Genomic DNA, 25,425 nt, shown 5'->3' on the forward strand with positions numbered 1-25,425 from the left:
AGCAGAGGAATTGACTGACGTGGTTTGTGGGCAGGGCCACCAAGAAAACAGCTGTTTTTCTCATTAGCTCTGCTCTAGTCTCTTGACCCCCCCACAGATTAACACACATGCACACACGGTGTCTGATGGAAAGCCAATCACCTGATGCTTTTAGCACCTTGTGAGCATGGCACACAGCTGTTTCCTGTCATACAGTATGGTTCGGGTTCAGGTGTGTGTGGATGTGGATGTGTGTGTGTGGCAAAGCTTGGGCGAAAAACCTCTGTGTTATTTTAATGAGTCGAATATAATAATGACATTAATTAGCAAATGGTTTTAAATGTGTATTTGATTTAAGTTATTTATTGAACTGTAATTTACAGCTAAGGATAAGGTATAAACAGTCGCTGTAGACTACCACATTGCTTGTGCAGGCTTTATGGTCTCAGTGTGTTGTCCAGAGTTGTTGTTCAAAATCCAACAAGCGTTAACTGATGGTAATATCTTGTTTGTATCCACCAGAACCTATTGTTCCTGAACATGACACACCGCAGCTGAAGGAAACAGTGAAAAGTTGCTCTGTAGAGAATTCTTCAGTGACTTAGAGAACTAAAGTACGACGGATTCCTTCATGTCTTTTGGGGGTGGGGTGGTCAGGATGGGGGAGGCTCCCTTTGTCTCATTTAACAGAGGCAGGGCCAAATTAGGACTTTAATAAATAAACTTTATATGTCTGTGGCTTAACCTTGCACCTTATTGGATTATGACATGTCCATTATTAAAGGAAGAAAATTGTTTTGCATTGAAAGTTAAATGTAACATTGTTATTGTACTAAATGTTTGGGTCCAGATTGTCTTGCTGATAAGACACACTGACCGTATGCATTAGACAAATCTGACAAAGCTAATCGGATGTAAAACTTGTTTTGGCACTGCAGGCAGATTCCATGTTCTCGCCATAAGTCAAGAGGTGTTGACCTCAGATTTCTCTCTAAATTTACCCTCTGGACTCCTTATCATGACCACCTACACTCATGACCACCCACAGTGACTGTCCCACACTGTTTCAGTTTGCTTTTTATCTCTCTTTCTGCACGTTTGACTTAGGACACTTTAACTGAAGGGATGCATCTGATTTTATAAGCAAAATAATTGACAAGCAATTTTCTATGCTACAATTTCTCATATAAAACAAAAGAGTTATAAACTCTATTCTTACTTTTAATTGCCCAGTAAAAAGGGACTCTCGGCTTACTGTGTGTCTTGTTTCGTGCCCCAGAGACAGCAATAAAACAGAAGTTTTATGATCTTGCTTAGCAACCACTTCTGAAGAGAGGCAAAAAAATCAGTGACATCTCCAAACGAGCAAAGTCATTTCTTTTATCTGTCCCCTACCATCTTTTACATCGAGTGAGAGCCAAGACTATTACATCCCGAGATAGCTAGACAGACAGAAAGAATCAGAAAGAAGTATGAGGACTTGTGAACATGGGTGTAGTTCTCCCACAGCCACAAAAGCCTGTGAGAGGATGGTTATGGGAGAGGGCTGACAAAAGGGGGAGGAAAATTAGGCTGGCCAGCATTCTTCTCATTTAAAGCTGTAACTACACAAAAAAAGCACTCACGCAGTCTGGGCTGGGTCTGCTTGCTGCTTCCAAGGAGGGGTACTCTTGTATTCATGGTGGTGCAGTGATAACCTGAGCATTTTTTTTCTCCTTTTCATCCTTTTTCCCCTTGCTTTGTGCACAAGGAAGGCTCATGTCTTTCTTATAGACATGATGAGCTTTGTGCATTTACGGACTTTCCTTTTTCTGGTAGTCTCCGTCGCTCAGGTTTTGATTGTTACATGTCAAGACGGGAACAGTGGTAAGTGAACCCCTCTGCTGTTTATTTTAACGCCTAATTGCTGTTGGGGCTAATGTGTGAAGATGGTTGCCCTTTGAATTGCCTGAACATTAGCTTGGAACTCTTTGTGCTTGCCGGGGGTTTGTGCTTGCCGGGGGTTGAAGGAATTGACTTTGGATCTCCTTTAAGTGTGCTCTTGATTATTGGAGAAGTTATTTTAGATTAGACAGATGGGTCAGATGTTGTTACTTTCCTACATCCTGTGTCGAATTCTTTGTGCCAGAGTGAATTCTCCTTTTACATGACAACTTAATTTGTTCTATTGCTGTTTTCTATTGGAAAGCAGCCGGAAATGTAGCAACTGCATGAAGATGTAAGTTAGGTCTCTGTTGGGGTTAATTGGTACAAAACCATACGTGGTTATTAAAGACTCTGTCTAGCTTAGAGAAGATTTAAAAGAGAGGAGAGTAACCCTAGTGCGGATTATCTGTGATTGGCAACCAAGCCCGATGTGTCAGGAAACAGTCCCGTGGACATCTGTCAAGTGATGTCACCCTCGGGCACTGAAAACGTGCAGAGGGAAATGAGCACCTTTTTGCAGCACTCCTGCACTACTTCACCACTTTGGAACATTCATTAAGTGTTACCACAACCGTTTTCTTCCCCTTCGGACTACATTGTACATCTGCAAAAAGAATTTCAGCACCAGAGCTCACGCGCCTTTGAGGGAACACAGACTTGCCTGTTAATTCAGAGCAGATGTGAGGAGACATGAGGAGGAGAGATGCTGTTGGATTCTCTGAGTCACTGGGTGTACTGTGGGGCCGCTGATGTCTTCAGCTGGCAACACCGAGGGCTGGAACACCTGAGAGTTCTTGTTTTACTTGAACTACGCTTCCCTTTTTTTTCTGTTTTTTTTTAGCTGGAGTGTTTGATGTCCTGTGTCGTCACAGCGACTGCGTTGTTTCTGCATATGATGTCATGGGCCACACTGTGCACTGGAAAGTTCATTTGAGGGGCCCCTGATTGAGTGTGGAGTTAAGCAGTGCAGCCCAGACAGTACTGTTTTTTTTTAACTTAATTTTCCCATTTGGAAGCTGTCCTTCCAAATGGGAAAATTAAGTTTTTCTTCCATTATATCATTAACTAACATGAGTTGGCTTTACTCTGAAGTTCAGTTTCACATAAAGCAGAGACAGTTGTGTGACTCCACCCTCTGGTGAATGTAGCATGGGGCACAAAACCAGTTTCTTACTGTTTAACTGTATTGAAGAAATAATTTAACACTAATAACAGTGCTGGCATTAGACAACATGGGGTAACCCTGCAGTTAAATTCATTTTTACTGAATTATATAGACATTGATCAAGATTTAAATATTACCTGAGTGTGAAAGAAGATATAACCAAGCCCTATAGCTTTCTGCTGTTCTGACATGACCAGGGGAAAAGGTTTTATGTTAATTTAGGTTTGTCTCATGTAGTTCAAAAGCTCTAACTGGCTCTGTTTTAATCAGCTTCTCCAACCTAGCAGAGGAATTGGCTCTGTCCATATTTGTTCAAGTGAAACAGCCCAGTGATCTTGCAGGCGTCTTTCCACGGAATAGTGGTGGATGAGGCTATTGCATTTTGACCAAATAAAAACAACAGAAAGTTCGTGGTTTTTGGAGACTAAGGGGAAATGTGTCTCACCAGCGATTTGAGACAATGTACTTGTGTATGTGAGGGAGCTTTCAAGGCTTGTTCCACACCATGACCAGCTAGTATTGTATGAAATAGTTTTTAATATGCAGATTTTTGGGGGGGCATTTTAAACCTAGTTTGAACAGAAAAAGATCTAACCAACAATACAAAATCAAACATGTTGCTTTGAAGACTCAAAACATGTTTAAAACAAATGTTGCAGCCAGTGCATTTATACAGCTCTGAATGAAAGTCATATGGCTGCACATGTGCGGAAAGTTTGCTTGCAAAAGAACATAAGCTGGCAAATGAGATCAAGGAGCAGACTTTAAGTTCACAACTTGAAATGATGACGCCAGCATAGATTCCCAGGGTAAGAATATAGTGCATCCCTCATATAAAACCTACAACCTGTATGGAAGAAGCAGCAGTGTTCAAACAATATTTGGAGGAAGGTTCAGGGATGTGAACATGGAAAAAGGAGAAAAACAGCACTAGATCACTGACTCCAATAACAGAAGTTACACAGTTTCAGCCTGAGATAGAATCGTGCCTGTGTGTGTGTGTGTGTGTGTGTGTGTGTGTGGAGTTTGAACATTACTCCTCCCAGATGCTGACATAGCTGTAAACATCTTCAAAGATGCCACTTAGCGCCTTACATCAAAGAGTCTTAACCATCAGGCTGTGTGAAATCAGTGGATTACTTTAGATTGTTAGCAGAGTTACATTTCATCAGCAGGTTTTTAATATTCATCATAGCTCAAATCAACTCAAAACTTTTTTCCCTCTCACGAGCAGAAAGCAAAAAAATCTGGTGTTCCAAATCAACAAACCTACATGAGGTCACTCTGTCTTCCAAATTGGTTCCAGTTGTTGTTGCCACATCACTGACAATGCAACAAATGGGCTGTTTTCTACCAAGCTGAAACGTCCAAACATGTGAATTCAACCAGGTCCACAGACGGCTATGATTGGAAACACATGCCGCATTTTTGAGCTATGACTTGATTACACGCCTCTTTTCTTCCAGAGTTAAGGGGGTCGGGCTCACTAGATTGCACATTGTCTCAAGTTACACGCTAGAGAAAGATAAAGTTTTATCAGTCGTCTGATGTGCAGCGTCTGGCTGTGAACCTGGGACGTCTTGGTGGCACAGACGATGGAGCTGATTTTGAATGCGGCTTGTGCCTGTGAGGACTGCTCCATGGGAACTGCTTATAAACCAAATTATTGCAGTCAGTAAATGGAGGCTTGGGGTGGGGGGATGATTTCCAGATGTTAAAATAGTCACTTTGGTAGTATTTGGAAAATATTTTTTCTTAACTCTCAGCCTTTAGATATAGTTGGAAGGGGAGGACGTTAAATAGCTGATGTAAGACATAACGTGTCAACGTTGCTTTAGCTTGACTTGAGCATGGATAGATGTGGAACAACAGTTTGAGGAGATGTCATTTGTCCCCGTATCTTTAAACTGAACACCTCCACAGGTTCAAGTTAAAGTAACTATTTGTTCCAAAGCCGTGCAATTACGGCTCCCCCTGACAGATTTCCTGGCCCTTGATTGGCACTTACTCGCCGATCTTCCCTGTGATCCTCTCAGCCTGTCAGTGTGGGAGGATGACAGGGCAGAACGTAAACACAGAACAGGCTGGGTTTCCCAAGTGCTGTCATTGTCTTAATTTCATTCTAGTTAAAACTCATACAAGTCATGCTGCAGTACCTCTTTCATTGCTCAAGCATAGCTAGATCGGCTTTATCTTTCTCAACAACAGGAAAACCAACACAACGGTCATATTAAAACCTTTGAGAAAGTACAGTTTGCCTGTACAGTGAGTGTTGATGCAGCTGGTTGTAGTTTTTCCAGGAGATCCGGAGGACTTCTGCCCTCTGGATCTTATCCTCTGTAGGTTGGCAGGCCTTAGTGTAATATAGCACTCCCTCTGAACATGTTCTCTGTCTCTCCCCTGGTGACTGTATCAAAGCCTGCTGTAATTGCTTTAAATCTTCCAATTTCACAAGATGTTGTGTCCCATCTGGGAACCTCTCTCTCTCCGCGGTGAAGTGCTTTGGGCCAGGAGATTCAGCGAAATCTGATTAAAGTTGCTGTTAAGTCTATTTTCTAATTAAGCAATGAAGAGTCTCAGTGCCAGTAATAAACAGTGATTGTCATTATAGGAGCTACATGTATGAGTGAGAGTTAATCTTTAGAAAACACCTTAATATTATAGTAGTTGCATACTTTGCTTTAAATTTGATGGCATTTTAATAACATGTTAAGCCCAATTTTTTTTTTTGATGTGATCTTTTGCTCATAAATTCTTAAAAAGATTTTCAAGCACTACGCTTGTCTGAATGCCACAAAATGGTGACTGTCAGCCATAATTGCAGGTTGCGGTCCAGCCTTAATTCTAAGTTGTAGCTAGGTTGTGTATATTACAACTGCAGAGGGTGAACAAGTGGAGCTACATGGGTGTTGGTGGGTGACAAGGGTTAGCAATGCGGCCTCTTAACAACTTGTTGGACAGCTGACTTTTCTTGATGGTGAAATGCCTTGAGGTCATGTTTGAATCCAGGTGGTCTTCTTTTAGTGGCGCTGAAGCAGCAGTGAGAATTACAGCGATGTAGGCTTTTAAAAGTAATAAAATCAATTTGCCTGTTGCCTTATAAATAATTCATTTCTAGCACTGTATGTGTTGAAAGCTAAAGGCGCCGCATCGTGATGAGCGAGCTCGGGCGTGCTGGATCAAGGCTTTTCTCAGAAACAAGCAAAACAGTGGATTTGATTATGCTGATTGTGTATGATTGATGCCTGGACCACATATTTTAGAATTCCCCTGATCACTGTCAAGATTTGCTTGATGTGTCTTATGCACTCCATATTTCTATACCAGATGAAATGAATTCAGTTTTCAAACACAGAGGATACCTGGCAAAATGAATCATTAAAATGAATGTAGAATTTTCTTTCATAGTACAAACATATAATAATAATATTGTCCAAGAGGCTCACGCTGGAGTCTTTACTATGCAACGCAGCCAGATCTCAGCACAGGGTATGATGTTTCTTGAAACGTGGTGTGCGCAAGGTAAATTAGATGTGCTGTTGCAGAAGTCATGCAGGTCAAAAAGAAAACGTAAGACAAAGGAGATTCAAGGTATTTAGGAACATTTTTCTCCATTGGACCACGGTCTGTTGCATCAAAATAGGCATTGCTCGTTCTGATTTCTCCACACATGTCCAGTGAGACGAGTGAAGGGTGCATTCTTTTAACACAATGTGAGTCTGTGCTGCCCTTTACTCGCTGGCCGCAATGTCCAGTCAGTGTTCCCGAACAAACCCTAGTCACACAGAGCCAGACCAACGAGATGTGGAAATGTCTGCTTGTAGTCTGTGACTCATGGCTGCCATTTAACCTAGATGATTTCACCAAATGGGTAAAACTCTGCTGCAGAGAAGTGACTGAAAGAGATGGAGTTGAAGTGGGAGAGCTAACATTAACTTTCATCAGATACTAGCACTTTGCGTTTTTGTATATATACTTCAGAATTAAAGCAAAGCCACATGGGTTCTCCTTAAAAAAAACAGTATCCTGCAGAATAACCTTGTGACTGCTGTGGTGACTGTGCCGTGTGTAGTGCATCATGCCACTCTTTATTTACCTGGGCTAAGCTTTAAGCGTAGGCCGTGAGTCCTGATTTCTTTTTCATCTCATGCGCCCTCTTGGTTTTAAGCCTTTGGCTGATGTGGCCTGGCATTTAGGGGGATAAGCTTTAAACATGGGATAAGACCGGAGAGGAGGAAACTTAATTTCATCTTAATTTCACATCTATTCAGACAAGAAGGATTGAAGGGGAAGAAAAGCCCAGGCACAGTGGCAGATCAGAGCGGAAAAAGAACAGAGGGCTGAAAGAGAAAGGTGGAGGAAGAGGAGAGAGAGGAGTCAAGGCAGGGAGAGGGGATACGAGCTGGAATCTATAATGAGAGAGAGAGAAAAGGAAATTAGAGAATGTGAAAGAGAGTGGAAGAAGTGGCAATGAGGGAAGCCCAGAGGATTGTTTGATACATCATTAAATACTTCACTGTAGTCTCATTCTCTACCCCCGAACATCGCAACTGCCTGGTCTAACTCCAGCACAGGAAGTCATGTCAAACTGGAATTTCCTTTGGAAAAGCGCATGTTTTCAGCCCTGGTTGTTGGTTTTGAACGTTGTGATTCCTGGTCAAAAGATGCCCATAAACAATTCGAACAATAATGGACAAATGTAAAGGAAAGGTGCACTGTTGCCAGCATTAAGACAAACATGTTAACTCTGCAAAAGGACCTTTTGTTTTATAGTAGCTGACTGTATCAAAAATTAGATCAGCTGTCGATTTGTTAGCGCTTTAGAATTGAGGACAACAGTTTAGCCTTTTTTTCCCTGGTTGGAGTCTGAGACATTTTTAAGGCTCACACAGCTGCGGATGACATGTTGAATAAAGTATGCAACTGTTACTGATAGATGGGAGGAGTTTTAGCAAACAAACTGCAGCACATCTGCCAAGAAATAATCCTCTGCTTGGCTCTGATGACATCGCAACAGCGCTCTCATTATGGGTAGTAAAGAAGTGCTTCACTGGTTGATGCAGTTTGGTGTTCAGCCATAATGTCACAAGGACATGGGTGGGAATGATTCCCTTCTTACTTCTCTTATTAGAGAAATACCGATCACTGCGAGTGTGTGTGTGAGAGAGCATTTACTAATAAGTACAATTAAGTACAATTAAAAATTTGGAGTTAATTTCCTTCACTAAACATGGACATTGTGTTATATAATTTGAAACTTTATCTTTCAGTTTGTCTCCTCAAATGTCACAAAGACGTACTCCAGGCTGTTTAGACTTTCTGCAACATAATTTTTTAAAAATCATATACATTACATGCAGCAGCATCCCAGCACATCTGATCAGGACCATACACATTCACCCTTGACCATTAAAAACTATGGCGGCAAAATTCAACTTGCAAGAAGCATTAAAGTGATAAATTGAAACTTAAGTGCAGAATATGTAACTTGCTCCTAAACAGCATTTCCTTAGAGCTTAACATTACTGGATGTTCTCACACTAAATTGTTTTAGATTGATATTATTGTCATTAAAAATAGATAACATCTGGTTTACTTATTATTCTATATTTATTTTTTATAGTCAACTTGGATGCAAAGATTTCAGATACTGTTAATGTTGTGATTATTTTAGGTAAATGTCTGATAAATATGTGGAAGTGGAAAGATGCATCTATATCTCAGCCCATGCTTTTTTAAATGTCTCTTACCTTTTGTGAACTTTGTCTGTGTACCTTATTGCATTCATTGTTTTGTTGCTTGTTTTGGTTTTAAAGAAAAGAAATAAGTTTTTTTTCAGTGTAATGGTACATCTAATGTTTATTTTTGTGTTTGATTGCAGCATGATTTCCTCCATAGTTGGTTGAATTCTATCCTTCACTCTTGTAAATGTATTCCCTGTCTTGTTTTTGTATTGATTCCTTGTTCTTAAAAAAAAAAAAAAAAAAGTTATACAAATTAGATGATTTTGTTTTGTTTTTTGGCATAATCACATAAATAACATTTTTCAAGTAATCCTTTAACTTTGTTATTTACAGTTAATAAATAAACTATAATGGAGAGACTGTTTATAAACTACCTCAGACATATCTTTGGCACGTTGTACTGCAGTTTATTGTTAGTAATCTGTCGTCATACACCAATTACCTACCCGGCTCTCGTGAGGAGGTCAACATAGCCAATACTTTTCCAGACCTCCGTGACCTCAGTAAGCTAAAGTGCATCATGACAATGCCCATCTGACCTCAGCATCTCTCTGTCTGTCTCCTGCATTTATAAAAATGCACGCTGCAGAAAACTTCAAGGGCTCTCTTTAGCAATAAAGAGAAAGTGATAAATTCTGTGCGTCCCCCGGGGGCTTGAGTCTGACTGATGTGACCAGAGATAGGGGCCTCACAGTGCCGACCCCCTCTCAGGCTCTTCTCTGTGCTCACGTATCTAGCCAGCAGAGCCCCTGCACTGTTTATCTATAAATAAGGTATTTGACAACCAATGAGAGTCCCAGGTGATTTGTACCTTTAGAGAAGTAACTGCCCAAGCTATCATCCCTCTATGCTTTGGTTAAGCTCAGCAGACTTTAGAAGTTGCTGTTGTTGAGTAATGGTTGATGTTTTGATGTCCCCGGGAACAGTTCATGTAGTTCACCTGGAATTAAGTCATGGTTTCCATTTCAGAGATGATACTGGACTAACGCCAAATCAAACCTATCTCCAAATGTTTAGTGGATTTTTTTGGTCCAAAGATCTGCTCAGACACGGCTTTCTTTACACTTTCAGTCTGTGCTTCCAAAGGCCTCTCCATAACATTGGCGTTGTGTTTGAGTGTCTGGACTGTAACCCATTTGTAAAATTGCCTTTCTGTAAATACAATCATGTCCCATAACGTTCAAACAAGGGATCTTCCAGCACTGTTTTGGATAGATCATGATACAATTTTCTGCTTTAAAAAACTTTTGTTGTGGCATGAAGCCCTGCATTCACTCCCCTAACTACTTCCATTTATACCTTTAAGGGGAGTTGGTCACATAATGTTGGAATTTTGTTGCCGACGTTAGAGGTTATTCTGGATAAGAGCACCAGCTAAAACTTACAATCTAATGTGAGTATAAATAATGTCAAGCTTGTGAACTCACACAATGAAAATGTAGACATTTATGGAAAACATCCTTTGCCTGATGGGCTTGTGTCTGTCAGTCTTGGCCTAGCAGTTGCATCATTTCTCTGAGCTTTAACAGTTACAAAATGGAGACAGAGACAAAAAGACCGAGAGAGAAACACACACTTGTAAATAGTTACACTAGGAAAAGAAAAGAAAAGAAAAGGAAAAAAAAGAGGAGTGTGGAGGAAAAGTCCAATAGGAGACTGTGCTTTGATAGGGATAAGGAGAAAGAAAGGGAGATTGGAGAGCTTTACAGGGATATGAGAAAATGCAGGCTAATGCGAAAGAAAAAGTGGGATTTAAAGAAGGAGCCTGCGGCAGCCATTTGGTCTGAGGAGAGGCTGCAGCATCCTTAAACTGCTGTAGCACTGAGGTCAGACAAACTGGGGAGGAAATAAGTCTCTCTTGCCTCTGGGGCTGCTCCTCTCCGCTAATATAGGACACCTCTTAAACAAGTCCACACCCCTCACATTTGTTGTAATTATTTGTTTATATCTTTTCATGTGACAACATTAATGAAATGACGCTTTGCTACAATGGTAAAGTAGTGAGTGTACAACAGTGTAAATTTGCTGTCCCCTGAAAATAACACATCACACAGCCATTAATGTCTAAACCGCTGGCAATCAAAAGTGAGCAAACCCCTAAGTGAAAATGTTCAAACTGGGACCCGAAGAGTCAAGACTGATAATGATAATGGTAGAACATGTGTATTCCATCGTTTGGTTTTTACAAGTCAGCATTTAGGTTGTTAAAAATGTGTTCAAATGAAAAGTCTCTGTTACCCTTGAAGTCGTGTCCATATGCTGTGCACACTGTGTGATTGTGTTGGATTTGTTGGATTTCTGCGGGTTGACTTGCAACTTTGTGCATGACAGTGTTGTCCGATGAGCGTCATGTTGCTGCTGTACTGATTTAGGGGCTGCAGAAAGCCACAAGAAGCGGACAGAGAGGGACAGACATTTTGTGCCAGCACCTCGGCCTGCACTTGAAAGGGTAAACAGATGTGTTCAACAGTGGTTCACAGTGCACGGCATGCAATTTTAATACTTAATTTATACCGTTGGTTAACCCAAATCACGAAATAAGACATAATTTCAGATTTCTGCCTTATAAAATAGGGCAAATTGAATTCATTTTGTGGTCCCATTACTCAGGGTAATCTGCAGAACCGTCCGTCAACAGTTTTCATAGGGACTATTTCTCCGGTGGAAAATAGTTGAAGTGAAAATTGTTGACAGTGAGGTCTGTGGATAATCAAAAGCAACGTGGTCACATTATATTCAAATGTTATTTTTTAGCAAGCAAAATGTAATTCATTCTCCATTTTTGGGGGGGCCAGAGGAAGATGTTTAAAGACAGACATCCTAAAACAGCAGAAGTTGATTACAAAGGCCTGAAACATCAGTTCATTTCATTGTTTCGGTCACGTGGCAGGAGCATATTGTGCTGGAAACAACTTTCCTCTGAGCTCCTCTGCGTACAGAATCCACAGTTTGTTCTTTCACATCTGGCTATGTGCTTAGTTGATGTAAAACACCAGGGCACTCTGACCCTTTGTATATGTTAATGCACTGCTCTGGTAAACTGGAATGTTTGACGTCACCTATTTTCCTTTGCTGCAGATCTGCTTTTAGCTGTGCATGGACCGGCCAAATGCAATTCTGTTAATTGATATCAACACATTTAGAAAGTTATTGGAACTTTCCAAATGTGTCTGATTACATGCATGGAACATGTAGCGTGGAGAATATTCTGTTTTTGCACTAACTTGTCCTGTCTGCTCTCAGTTGCACCAACAGGAAATGTCTGTGTTTTATGTGATTATATTGTCAGACCTGATGGCCAGGCCGGATATACTGACAGATTCCTGTGATTTAATGTACATTATTGCAAGAACATACACTAGTTTTTGTCCATTAGGCACATTTCATAAAGTGAAGGTTAGACAGGTGGTGCAGCACATAATTCACATTTAGTAAAGTGTGTCAGGGTGTGTTATTTAGCTTGACCCATGTGCACTGGATCTAGTTTGAGAGGATATGGAAACCACATGTTTGACAGTTTACCAGGACTTTCAACTAATCAAGTGAAACAGTCATTTTGGTGCTTCGTTCTGTTTGTTTTGCAGTTTGAACACTTTATTTTTAAGGCCAGGCTATTGGATTGTATTGTTGTCTGAATCTTTTTTTTTTTTTTTTTTTGCTTAAATGCAAAATGATTCTGTGTTTGTGGCAGAATAAGTCACTTTACTGTGAGATGGACCTGCCAGAAAGTGTACTTTACTGTAGTTGTTTAAGAACAAGAACATACAGAAGGATTGAGCAGTTTGATTGTTTAAACGTTAAGGATTTACATTCCATGTTTGTTATAATAAAGTACTGCAAAGTATATGTTTACTCAGCAGCTCTGCCTTTTGCACATGTCTGTAACATATCGGATGCGGAAAAGGAGAACAACAACCAACCCATAAAGAACGTATGTGGTCACAGAGTAACCTGAACATTATGAAACAACAGAAGATTGCCCTGTTTCTGAACTTTGTCCCTGACCTTGGTGAGAGCCTCAGAGGGTCCAACCTTTGGTGTTTGTAGTGAAGAACTTTCACGGTTTAGTACCTTGCATTTTCATTTCAACAGCTTATATTTTCTAATTCTCTAATTACAGCAAATTATTTATTTTCGAGCACGCCATCTGTTGTACGGCATATTTAGTTCATGAGTACAAACACACACACGCTGTATTTTGCATTTTCCATATGGCCTGAAGACACAGAACCAGTTTGATTGGAACAACTATGAGGACTCTATCAGTTATTGCTGTCACACTTATATATCATGACAATGGCAGTGAAGGGTGATTGAGACTATAAGGCATGGTTTTCGCCATGTTTCCCCTTTCACGTTTAATTTAATTAAACTCAGAAAGGGTTATTTTGTCTGTTATATATTCTGCTTATGTGATGGTGATTAACCAAATCCAAAGCAACAGAAAGCAAGGAGTCAGTCAGCAGAATAGATAAAAGGGACGAAGAAGAGGGGAGGGGCGGTGTAATTTAACAAGACCACAACCCTCCCAGAGCTGAACATGGGATGGGAACAACTAGTAACCCTTCAAAGGAAGACCCTTTGGAGAAGGGGGCTGCTGATGGAAAAGCCCAGACATGTAATCTGTAAGCTACTGATTCATTTCAACTTTCCTGGCCTGAGCTTCCAACCCCTCCCTCGAGATCCTGAGCTTTGTTTGTAGAAGCCAAGGTGAAGAGCATGTTCGAACTAGAGCGTTATTTCAGATTTCAAGCTCTGTCAGCACAATACAGCAAATCCACCATCCAGTATTACACAGGCAGGGTGTTATTATATAATAAAAATGCCTGTGCCAGTCATTGAAAAAGCAGATAGGGTGAGGGGGTGTTGTGTTGACATGTTTTTGATCCCATTACAAGTCAGGCGGTGAGCTAATATGGCAAAGGAAAGGCTGCTTTTATCAGCGGACCGATCCCAGGTTGAGCTGAAGGTCCTTTACAGAGGGAAGATTTATGCTCGGCCATGACACCAAGGTTTTTAGAGCAGGAAAGCGCCGCTGCTGCAGAGCCACCCCTCAGCAGCTGTAACTCATCTGCATCTGGACTAGGAATCAGGCTGTGCTCCTCACGGTAGTTAAGGTTCCCAGCTACTCTCACTGCAACGAAGAACAAGAATGGAAATAAACATCAGAACCGCTTTCATCAGTTTATCATCCAGCGGGTACTATCTCTCTGAGAATTAGACCACAGTGTGGCCATCAGTTTGGGGCCCGCACTTGGACCCACTCCTCTTTTTTTCTGAAAGGAAATGAGAGTTCCAGCTTCATGTGACTCATTGTTTCCATAAGGTCATTTTCTAACCCCTCGACTTGTGGCTGCAACAGATTCTCCCCAAAGACTGTGTGTTATGAGTATTTCCATATTAGCCGAGGAAAATCCATAAACTATCTACTTTTTGTGTCTCCCAAGGTTTACATGCTACATCACATCTGTGGCTTCCCAGGTTTTTCCTCATGGCTGAGGATGAGGGCCATGACTTAAGAGAGAGGATGCTGGGTTCTTTGTTATCTAGCTGATATCTGGTGAACCGTGCTGAATGATGAGCAGACACATGAGTCATGTTTAAGAACTCCAGACTCCATGTTTTAAACCAGGAGGGGAAACTGTCGGCCCTTTTAGCTGACTAGCGGAAAATCAAGATCAAGCAGTCACGTCGGAAGGGGCCGTGCCTTTTCACCGCTGTCACGATTGAACTGTGCTTTTATGGCGTCTGTGGAAAAGTGTGGACCCTGCAATGAATTAGCTGAGAGGAGGGGAAAAAGTAAACTTCCCCCTCCTCCTCCTCCTCCTCTTCCTCCTCCTCCTCCTGACTTGCAGTGGGGTTTTTAAGACCACTCTGAAAACCACACTTCTCTACCAGTGAATTTCAAACTCTCCCAGTGTTTGAAATCTCTCTTAACCCAACAGGAAAAATTGCTCTCCAGCTATGTGGCCGGCGGCTTGGCCAGACATCCCTGCTGTTTTTTTGTCTCAGCAATTTAGAGGACTAAAGTTACACAGAAAAGATAATACTTACCTCAATGAGATTCCAACAAGAGGTGATGCAGCATGTTTTAAAGCTGAAGAAACAATATATGGAGCCATGAGTACAAAAGCATTTCTAAAGAAAGGGCTAAGCTTGTTCTTGAGAAACAAAGTCATTGCAGTTATAAAAAAAGTTTGCTTTCCAAAAATTAAGATTCATGGCAAAACTAATTCCAAGCGTCTCCACAAATGAAGAGAGATGTACTCTCGCGTTCCATGCAGCGCTGGTTTTCATTTTGAAAGGCCACAACTTAGACAGTGGGATGTTACTGGATGTTAAAAGGCCGGAAATGTCATTGCTGAACTACTTTGTATTCTTAATGTCGTCAAACACTTTGCGGCTGACAGAACAAGGGCGGCTGAGAAAGTATACCTTTGGGTTGCATTTGGAGTGCCGGTCTTCTAAAACATGCTCGGATAAAAGCTGCGGTCCTCAGCCAACACAGCTGACTGGTGTTAGTGGTGATCAACAGTCTGACTGGTGTTGTGTGTCAAGGGGTCATTTACAGCTGTGGCCCCCTGTGTTGGTGAATGTGACTGTGAGTTCATACAGAAGAATGTTAAGTCAGACCTGAGCCACACAATAATACCAGAATGCTCTGAAATTCACTATTTAGACTCTTTTCCAAGATGAGAAAGGTTACCCAACAGAAATGCTATTGGTTATTTTCATCAGTGATTTATTAGTATTTTTCCACAAATATTTGATTCAGTTTTTTTTTAAATGTTTTGTTCTTTTTTTTCATAATTTTTCCCCCACTTTTCTGTTTTCAACAAACATTGGGGGTCGTCACCATCACAGCTAGTGAGATCAAAACTTACATTAAAGGACAAGCGTAGTAAAATAAAATGAGTGTACATATACACAAAGATTCATACCTAATTCGTATATTCGTATATGCATAAAACCCATGTAGACTCTCCCACTTACTTGTACTTTTGCTAAAGGGACAACATAGGACAAACAAACTCCACACATCAATAAGATACGGATAAAATATACAGGGTGAAATAAATTTCACTAGATACAGTCCGTCCCTTAGACTGCTATTCTAATTATTTGGTATGGCAGGGAAAGTAAATTGAGAAAAAAAAGAAAAAGGTTCTGATTCAAGGAGCTGAACTGTCTACCTCACATCCTCACATATTCATAATTTTAGCATTTGATCAATATTTTTTAGATTTAGTCATGAATTAAAAAACTAAGAAAAATAAGAATAAAAAATGGAGAGGAGAAAATAGAAAACTAAGAAACACTAGATACAGAAAGTGTTTGATTCTCTGGGGTATAACCCAAACCACAGCTACTTGCTGAGATTAGATGTAATGAGCGAGGAGTGTCTGATTACATGGTGCGTCAGTAGGTACAACATTCAAGCCTCGAGTTTCCTTTAATTGGAGGTATTTCAGAGGTCCCCAAGATGTCTTTTAAAGGCAAGTTTAAAGGTAATTTATCACCAAATCTTCAGTACGTTAGCTTTCTTTCATCTTGTAACAGGATTCTCACCTGTTTGATGGGACACGCTCTCACTGAATATTAGATCTGTGAATACTATTTATAATCCAGGTGGCTATTTTATTTGTTACTTTTACAAATGTTAATGGTTATTACGAACCTCTGAAACATTCTGCCTTAGCACATGTTTTGAGTGTAACTCTTAAATAACTAAATGTGAGGTACTCTTGACAGATTTAGTGTGTATCATGTGTTGATGTAAAAAATCTTACTTTTACTCTCAAATAATGACCTATAAAATTCAGTTCTGTTCAGGCTTTGACCTCGAGCATACTGTACCATAGCTGAGCTGTATGCTGGGTCATGTCAAGGCCATGTGACATCCAATAGAGAGCAACTAAGAACATCACCAAATCAGACACATGTTATATTCATGTTTGTCAACGTTTGCTCATCTGTGTTCGCTTAGTTTAGTTGTTTGTCTGTATCTTCCGGTGCATCTGTCCTATAACTGAGAGTTCAATTCCTTGTATGTCATTTTGCAGTTAGCTCCTTTCATCTGGCGCTCAGACAAAATGTAAACAACTCCCAAATGTTATTTACAGCTACTCTCTCTCCCAGGCTTGTCTAACACAAATATAACCATCCAGCATAACGGTGAGGTAGAACGAAGTCAGTCCTTCGTGTAGCTTCTCTTAGAATAATACAAAATGATATGAACCTCTATTAGTTGTTGGGGCCCCTCTCTGCAGCCTCCTTGTTCCTGCAGCTGGCTAATCTGACTTACCTGTTGTCTAAAGCTCAGAGCTGCCACCTGCTGTTTGTATCAGGAACAGGTAAAGGTTTGAGAGCCTTGTCTCTGCAGACCTGAGAGAGGAGGGCTCAGATTACAGAGACCTTACAGGATTCTTGTGAAAGCCAAGCCCGAGGCCTCCCTCTGCATTCACATCTCTTTTTTCATGAGCACATATTGTGATGAAGATGAATTTAGCTATTTAGAAATATTTTCGGGGTTGTTGTGTATGGAATAGTGTATGTAGCTGTGTGTAAAGCACCATGGGCCACATCATTCTGGTAGCTGTAAATAACATTTGTGAAGTATGCATTAAAAATATAAAGTCTAAACTTTCAAACCAAAGCAGATAATGAGACGTCTGGGAGGAACAGGTGTCTGCCGGTTTTCTCTTCTTGAACATGGGTCAAGTTTTTCAGACGCTGCCTCTGGAGGAAATGATGTCACGTCTAACGGCTGGAGACTTCACTACAGCAGACCTTTTTCCTCTGGCAGTGTGTGCACAAGACAGTGGAAAACCTTGTTTCACATCACACTGTAGAATGAACTTAACAGCATACAGAAAGTGCATGCTGTTGCTTGCTGTATATTTATACTGTGGATAGATTTGCTCTGCATATTTTTTCTCTCCAGCAGGACTCTTTTAGATGTGTTTCCTGTAGGTAGGAGCAGCTGTTGAACACTTAAATCTGAGATACGGACTTTATTAGCATTCAAAATGTATCCTTATTTCGTTGGCATTTATTATACCCTGCGGTGTTATCTAACAGTACAGTAACTCAGCAACTACTCCCCCTGAGGCAGCTGCTCCAAGGAGGATTAAATAACTTTCCGGCAGTATGGTGGTTTGGAAAGAAGGTGCTCTCTGTGTTTGTGTTGAGACTTTCTCAAAAGTATTAGGGTGAATGTGTTAGCCCCACTACTTTTTGTGCAGTGCATACTGGGACAGGCGTCGGCCCGAAATAGAATTGAAGAGGGAACAGAGGATGAATGAATGTTTATTGTCTGTTTACCTCGTTGAAAGGTTCAAGAACAAGCGATGCCTTCCTTGTGACCTCGTATCTTCATTAGTAAAATAGTTTGACATTGTTTTTTTCAGTAAATTGCTGACACTTGCTGCTTATGAACACTTTGTCCTGTCTTGTCTGCAGTCTCTGGAAATTAGGAAAAGTCTCATAACGATCATAATAAAGAACAGGTGTGTTTGGCAAACCCTTAGCGGATTAACAAGGTTTAGAAAATCCCTGTCCTTTACTCGCTTTTGCCATTAATGTAACTGTGGCACAAAGTTGATAAACTAAGAGTGTCCTCCGCGTCTGTGTGTTCCAGGAGATGACATGAGCTGCACGGCGGACGGCCAGGTGTACACCAACAGGGACATCTGGAAGCCGGAGCCATGCCGGATCTGTGTTTGCGACAACGGCCAGGTCCTGTGCGATGAAATCCAGTGCGATGAGCTGTCTAACTGTGAGAAGGTGGTCATCCCCGAGGGCGAGTGCTGCCCTGTTTGCCAGACTGATTCAGCCAGCACCGGCGGGCAGGACACTTTTGGTGAGCGAGCAGGCTGCTCTCTGTGGCCATTTCTTGGGTTGAGAAGTGAAATCCTTTTGATTTGCTACTTTCTATTGAGGGAGCGCAATCAGACCAACCCATGTTATAGAATCAACTGTAGAGCCCCAATTAGGGACAAACAAGTAATCAGTTCACATTTGGCATCAATAATATGAATGAAATCATCACCATGAAATATGTCAGGTGTCTGTGTTGCCAGTGAAATAATCAATTTATCCGTCAGAAACAATGAAGAAATTACTGCCATCATCAAGCTGCTGCACATAAATAGACTCATGCTGACTGAGTTCATTGACTGTTGTTTAGCTGGACTGACCTGCTTAATGATGACAAATGAATGTCTTCAGAGCGGCTTCACCGTCGTTTTCACACTGATGATTTACTGCTGACTTTCGAACCCATACCTGACAAACTCACGGTGCAGCTGTGGTACGGTGAACAAGTACTGAGATCTCGTGTGCTTTTTCCCCCAATGTAGGAGGCGGCGGCAGGATCTATAAGGTAGGCCACAGTTTCGTGATGTCGGCCGTCGCTGCTTTGTCATGATGTTTGCAGATATTGTCACCGTCATGGAGTGTGTGTTTGAAAGGTTTTCCCATTTATCTGTTTATTCAGGGACAGAAGGGAGAACCCGGGGATGTCCCACTTGTAAGTGTTCACTAAATATAAACTGATATATAAACAGCCATACAATATTAGAGTCTAAATGCAGGGTGTAACTATGTGTTTGATGATGTCCCTGCAGGTGACTGGTATCAGAGGCCGCCCCGGACCTATGGTGAGCAACTTCATAGCTTATTTCACCTGTTGCATCTTCTAAAAAGGGTTTCTGGAAGCATCTGCAAACGACAGCTTGCCCAGCTTTGTGTGAATATTGAATCACCTGAACTGACACTAGATGGCATAAGAGTAACAGTTACCTCCTGCATAACTTCACCTTAAAAGGCCTCCCGCACAGTGAGATAGCCCTGCAGTTGTTGGAGTCGCTGTGGCATTTTAGGCACCCCTGTGACGTTTCTTATCAATATTATCACTCTCTGACTTTTATTGGTTCTTTTTTGTTCATCACAACAGGGACCGCCCGGCTCTCCAGGAGAAAGAGGACCTCGTGGACACAAAGGAAGGCCTGTATGTCACGTCTCCACAGACAAAAGCAGAACTTTAGCATGAAATGAGTGTCAGTAGATTATACTCAAATTCCTCACACTACCAAAGCAGGCTTAATGTTATCAGAAATATCAAAGATGAATGCAAACATCTTAATAGTTACTTTTTAGAGGTTATATAGCGTGTGGTAAACCACAGCAGTAATGGGTTACAAAGTTTTATTAACCCCCTTTGTCTATAGAACCTCTGTCTTGGCTTTATTATTCAGACTGATATATTGATATTAGGTTTTATATATCTTTAATGAAAAAACTATAAATAAATCATCATGTCTACATAATCCATTTGAAGCTCACTATATGCTCGACTTGGCTTTTTTCTTGCTGGGGCCATGAGAATGACTCCTTATCATATACTATGCTGCCAAACAAGCCAAAGTGGTCAAGATAAAATAAAATGCTGCAATATAATTTTTTTTTTTTTCTGGTTCAAGGGCAAGACACTAACAGTCAAAATATAATGTAATGTGGATGTATAATGTGCTTTGCAAGCAAAAATGTAGCAGGTTGATGGATGAATGTGCCTCTCCTGGTGGAGTTACAAGCCAGTGGAAAGGAGCCTTTCGAGGGTGATTTATTAGTACACAGCCAATGGTTTTCCTACCGCACTTACTTTACAGCTCAGGGTTCATAAACAAACGGATATTAAGTTGCATCAGTTGTATCTAAATGGGATGGCAGGTTGCACCATAAATCTAGGCCAACGCAAAGAATCTTGGCTACACTGATTGAGCAATCACTTGATGAAACACCAATAAAAGCTGAAAACAAGTGTTTTCACAACAAAATAATGAGTCAGTGTGAAGTTATAAAATGGTTTTCAAACTAATGAATCAGCGTCTCTGTCTCTCTACTCCCTAGGGTCTGCGGGGCTCTCCGGGTTATGACGGAGAGCCTGGAATACCAGGTCAGCCCGGTGAACCAGGACCTCCAGGCCATCCAACTCACCCAGGAGTGAGTTGTGCACGCAGCGTTCCCACGTGCTGCAAACACACATGCTACGCACACCTCCTGATCACACCCCTTGCAAACACATGACACCAACACTACACATCAAAGTGTAATGTAGTCATCCTTACCCAAACTCACACGGTGATTTAGCTGGGCCATATTTAAGAAGAAAGCTGTACCAACAGTACCATCAGCCGGTCAAGTTCAGCTCACCTGTGAAGTGTCTCAGTGGAGATTCACGCACAAGAGGACCAATAATACCAATAATACCCTGGTACCTTGAAAAATAGTAATTGTACTTTCGCTCACTTCAAGTACATGCAATTTTAAATAGCTTTCCCGTAATTCTACCTGTCCGTCGTGGGCTCTGTTTTATATCATTTGGATCCAGATTTGCTTTTCATTTGTGCCATCTGATGAACTACATAGTGATTAACCACAGCTAACTAAAGCAAAGGGTGTCTGCTTCCCCTGCAGGGCCTGGGATCCCAGATGGCTGAAGGGTTTGATGGAAAAACAGGACCTCAAGGCATGTTAAGTGGCTCAAGGGTAAGAGGATGTTTCTTAAAACCATCAGCCAAAAAGCAGACTAATGCACTATTTATCTTTTAAAATGAGGTTTGGTTCTGCAGCAGAGAACAGTGGCTAGTTAGCATTTAAGAAGGACCCACAGGAACATTTTTGTAAATGTTTGCACTTGGTTCCCAATAACTACTTTATGCTCCAAGGCTCTAAGGTGTGTTGCACAAATTGTAAAGCATTCTGAAACAATTTTGTTATTTCAGGCTATATAAATTAAGCTGACTTGATTTGATGAGATTTCCAGCATCAGAGCTCATAAACTCATAAATCCCCTGTTAAAACACTTTTATCGTAGAGCATTCCCTGATTTAATTTGAAGTATATTTTGAAGTGACTTTTGTTTCTTGTATTGTTTTTATATATGTTTTTATGTCATAACTGCTTTATGTAAAGCACTTTGTAACGTTGGTTACAATGGTTCTATGTAAGGTTTAATATTTAATTTAAATTTGTTTAGCATGTTAAAGCTTCTCAGCTTCTGATCAGTGTCAACACTGTTTTATGAGGGTAGTCCAGCAATTTAGTGTTTAGTGTTGATATACATTTTTATTTTTTTTATGGTCAAAATTGGTGCAGTGGAGGCCAAGATATATTGACAAAGATATACATTTGCCACAATGATGCTTGATGCATCTTTTGCAACTCCTCCCTGTCTAGTTCAGCCAGCAGGATGTTACAAATGCCCCCAGTTTGTAACACAGGCTTTCTGTTATACATTTGTAGTCTTCAATCCCAAGCCAAGCCATTTTTTCTTTACAGCGTTAATCCTAACTACAGAAGACAACTTTATAGTTTAAACAACTTTCACAGTTTAAACAACACTCTTCCAGATGTAGCTTCCTGCAGTAAAACCACTGGGATCTTGGAGCTTCTTAACACATAAACACACCCTCCCTTTTTTAAATCAAATAAAGGAAACGTGCAAGATATATCATAACTGCTGAGCACCTGTGAAACATCTACTGTATCTTTTTAAAACTGCAAACGTCTGCAGAAGAAAAATGCCTAACTCTCATAGTTTGCACTGATAAAAAGCTGCAAATAAAAATCTTTTTTATTGCTCAGCCCTAGACAGAACTAAGCCATCTTGTTTTTAGTTATATAACTTTTCAGCTACTGACTTCTGATTAAGATAACTTCACTCTTTTTTTAAATTAGAATGTACATTTTAATTAGCAACCACTCCACTTTGGCAGACTTTGGAAATCAATCCATGCTTTTAATGTCATTACCATGACGCAGAGTAATGGGCATAAAGACAATAACAGAAGGATAATCTGGTTTCACTTGGAATTGTGTGTTTTGGGAACATTTTTAATGTTTTACGGTCAATGAGCTACATTTAACTTAAAATAGACTTTTATAGACTATGTTTGTAGTCCAGTCGAACTTTAGCAAACTAACAACGTATCTGCTGGAGTGGAATAATTCTGTGCACACTTTAAATCACTTTGGCACTTCCCTGTATTTTTCTCACACTGTTGCTCTAACCCCAAAGAGCACATTTCATTAGTTTGGGCCTTTTTATGTGGTTTATGCTGTTCATCATTGGATTTTGCATCATGTTTGTTTTAGGGAGAGGCTGGAGCAAGAGGGCCTCCTGGGCCAAATGGCTCACCTGTAAGTCCACGACATCTTCATCAAGCTTTTACTGACACTGTGCAGAAAACACTGATAATACTTCACTGCTTTTTCATTTTGCTCCCTTTTTAAATGTTTTGTCATCCCCCTCACTCCTCTAAGGGTCAAGCTGGACCACAAGGACCTCCTGGAGAAGTTGGCGATCCAGGGCATATGGTATAACTTCATGTTTTGTGTATGCGTGGTCAAATCACCAGCCACTTGCTCTGGTTTAACAAACAGCTGGGTTGGCATGGATCCATTTAATTCTACTGCAATGTATTTTCAGACGGATGCGTTGTTGCTGGGTACTTACAATCTGACTGTGTTTTTCAGGGTCCATCTGGGCAAAGGGGACCTGAGGGTCCTTCAGGGAAGCCAGGGGAAGATGTAAGTCAGCTGTGGGACCAAATCACATTTTCTCTTGTACAGTGAGACTGTAATCAGCAGGAGGATTAGAAAAGGGCTGAGTGTAAATCTGTAATCATAAATGGGACGTTCCAGGCTGCGTTCATAACATTGTGAAGCGGCAGATCCTGGAGATGCTTCATGATTAGAAGGAGCGAACAGTCAGAGTGTTGTTATAATTATGTATCATGAGGGCCCTGCAAACACTCTTTGAGGTTCAGTCTTTCTTCAGTCCAGCATACAGTTCTAAACATGTTATATAGCATCTTTCTTTGTTTTCATTTTGCGGGTTAGTTAGATAATAGAAGTCCACGTGTCAGTGACTGTATTGTGAAAAATGGCATAATGAAAGCATGTCGGATGTGTGATTTGGTGGCTTTTTATTTCACTGTAAACCTTCTGCAGCCAAATACGTTTTTGAATTGTGTAAATGTCCTCACACAGGGAGAAGCAGGAAAAGCAGGAAACCCTGGAGAAGTTGGATTCCCTGGATCACCAGTAAGCTTCTACACCTCTGCCTCCATCAGTTTTACTGCACACACTGTATCTTGTGTCTTTCATACACATTACACACAATAAGACCCCATGACATAGGCGTCATTTACTTTTTGAAATGGCTGATTTTGTCTCCACCACTTTTTAAAAATAAAATTTGTTAAAAAACGTTCTGAAATGTAGCTTTCAGTTAAATACCAAATGAAAATGCCTTTAGAAAGGTTCATTTGCACATTAAGAAAACATGCAATGTAATTCAAATATAGTAGAAACATATGTGCATTGTCCAAAAAAAGGATTATGAAATGACTCAAAAAACGTGCGGCGCCAGTCAGTAACTTTCACAACTTCTTGACACAGTTTCTTTTCGGCCAAGTTTTCCGTTTTGTGATGTCTCGTGAGCTAAGTGTCTCTTCACACCCCTAAACTGAGTCCCTGTGTCCCCACCACTGTTCATCACAAACTGACGGCCTTGCCCCATGATGTGTTTGGTTAGTGTATCTTTGAAAAAGATAACTGACAACGCTGTTCTATGTCGCATATTTCAGGGATCCAGAGGATTTCCAGGTACGCCTGGGCCTCCTGGGCTGAAGGGTCACAGGGTAAGTATATGTTCAATGAAACATTTATGGGCATGTTACTGAGTTTAATGTATGACAAAACATTATTAATGATGAGATACTAGTAACATGTGCTCTTTGCTTCTGGCTCGACTGTTGACCACGATCATTTTAGAAACCTTCTGATAAACGTGAAATGACTTCATTTAGCTGCTAACTCCTTTTCCACATGCTTAATGAAGAATACATGTCAATGCACTCAGCTCGGAGGCGGTGAACACATTTTTTCCCCCTGTTCTACTTTTGTTAACAGGGTCATGCTGGAATAATTGGCCAAAAGGGTGAAACTGGAACTGTTGGATCCAAGGTATAAATGAATGATGATGAATGAATGCCAGTCTGCTTGACTGGTTTAATAAGTGATTTCTAGTAAGTTTAGTGACACCTGCTTTACTTGCTAAAAGGCCTTTAAACCACCTTGCCATCTTATCACTACTAAACAAGCTAAACAACAAAATTCTACTGTGTTTTTTTTATAGGGTGCTACAGGGCCCCCTGGACCAATGGGAGCACCTGGACCCATGGTAAGTTATATTCTTAAAATTGATAGAGCGTGTGAATGCTCAAGGAGGTCTGACACTTGTAAGTTGCCTGAAGCAGCTCAAACAGATTTTACAGTTTATTAATGCTTATAAGTGTACGTGGACTGCAGTGCACACACTTCGAATGAGTCGATGCTTTATCCAGAATACTGCAAATAAAACTTTTGCATTGAATGGAGGACAGCAATTTATCAGTGTCTGTGTATAACAGGGTCCTGCTGGGATGACGGGGGAGAGGGGACGCTCTGGACCCGGCGGCATAGCAGTAAGGATACCATCACTACGCATCAGAAACATCTGCTTCTACGATTATGTTTTTGTCTTTGTCACAGATTTGAAAAGTG

General features: G+C 40.8%; 1 protein-coding gene across 1 annotated transcript in view; it reads left to right on the top strand.

Annotated features, from left to right (window-relative positions):
* The first annotated feature begins 1,599 nt into the window (after positions 1-1,599).
* col5a2a (collagen, type V, alpha 2a) overlaps positions 1,600-25,425 on the top strand; it is a 38,009-nt gene continuing 14,183 nt past the window's right edge. Inside the window, exons 1-16 of the mRNA XM_038720068.1 lie at positions 1,600-1,845; positions 18,455-18,676; positions 19,176-19,198; positions 19,313-19,345; positions 19,443-19,475; positions 19,772-19,825; positions 20,725-20,817; positions 21,292-21,363; positions 22,972-23,016; positions 23,140-23,193; positions 23,353-23,406; positions 23,869-23,922; positions 24,468-24,521; positions 24,793-24,846; positions 25,019-25,063; positions 25,293-25,346. Of these exons, the coding sequence (XP_038575996.1) occupies positions 1,755-1,845; positions 18,455-18,676; positions 19,176-19,198; positions 19,313-19,345; positions 19,443-19,475; positions 19,772-19,825; positions 20,725-20,817; positions 21,292-21,363; positions 22,972-23,016; positions 23,140-23,193; positions 23,353-23,406; positions 23,869-23,922; positions 24,468-24,521; positions 24,793-24,846; positions 25,019-25,063; positions 25,293-25,346 (1,035 nt within the window). The 5' untranslated portion in view covers positions 1,600-1,754. The remainder of the gene's footprint in view (positions 1,846-18,454; positions 18,677-19,175; positions 19,199-19,312; positions 19,346-19,442; positions 19,476-19,771; positions 19,826-20,724; positions 20,818-21,291; positions 21,364-22,971; positions 23,017-23,139; positions 23,194-23,352; positions 23,407-23,868; positions 23,923-24,467; positions 24,522-24,792; positions 24,847-25,018; positions 25,064-25,292; positions 25,347-25,425) is intronic.

The sequence above is a fragment of the Micropterus salmoides genome, unplaced genomic scaffold, assembly GCF_014851395.1.
Source record: "Micropterus salmoides isolate LMB-PRFRI ecotype aquatic unplaced genomic scaffold, ASM1485139v1 Ms_hic_scaffold_15, whole genome shotgun sequence".
Classification (NCBI taxonomy): domain Eukaryota; kingdom Metazoa; phylum Chordata; class Actinopteri; order Centrarchiformes; family Centrarchidae; genus Micropterus; species Micropterus salmoides.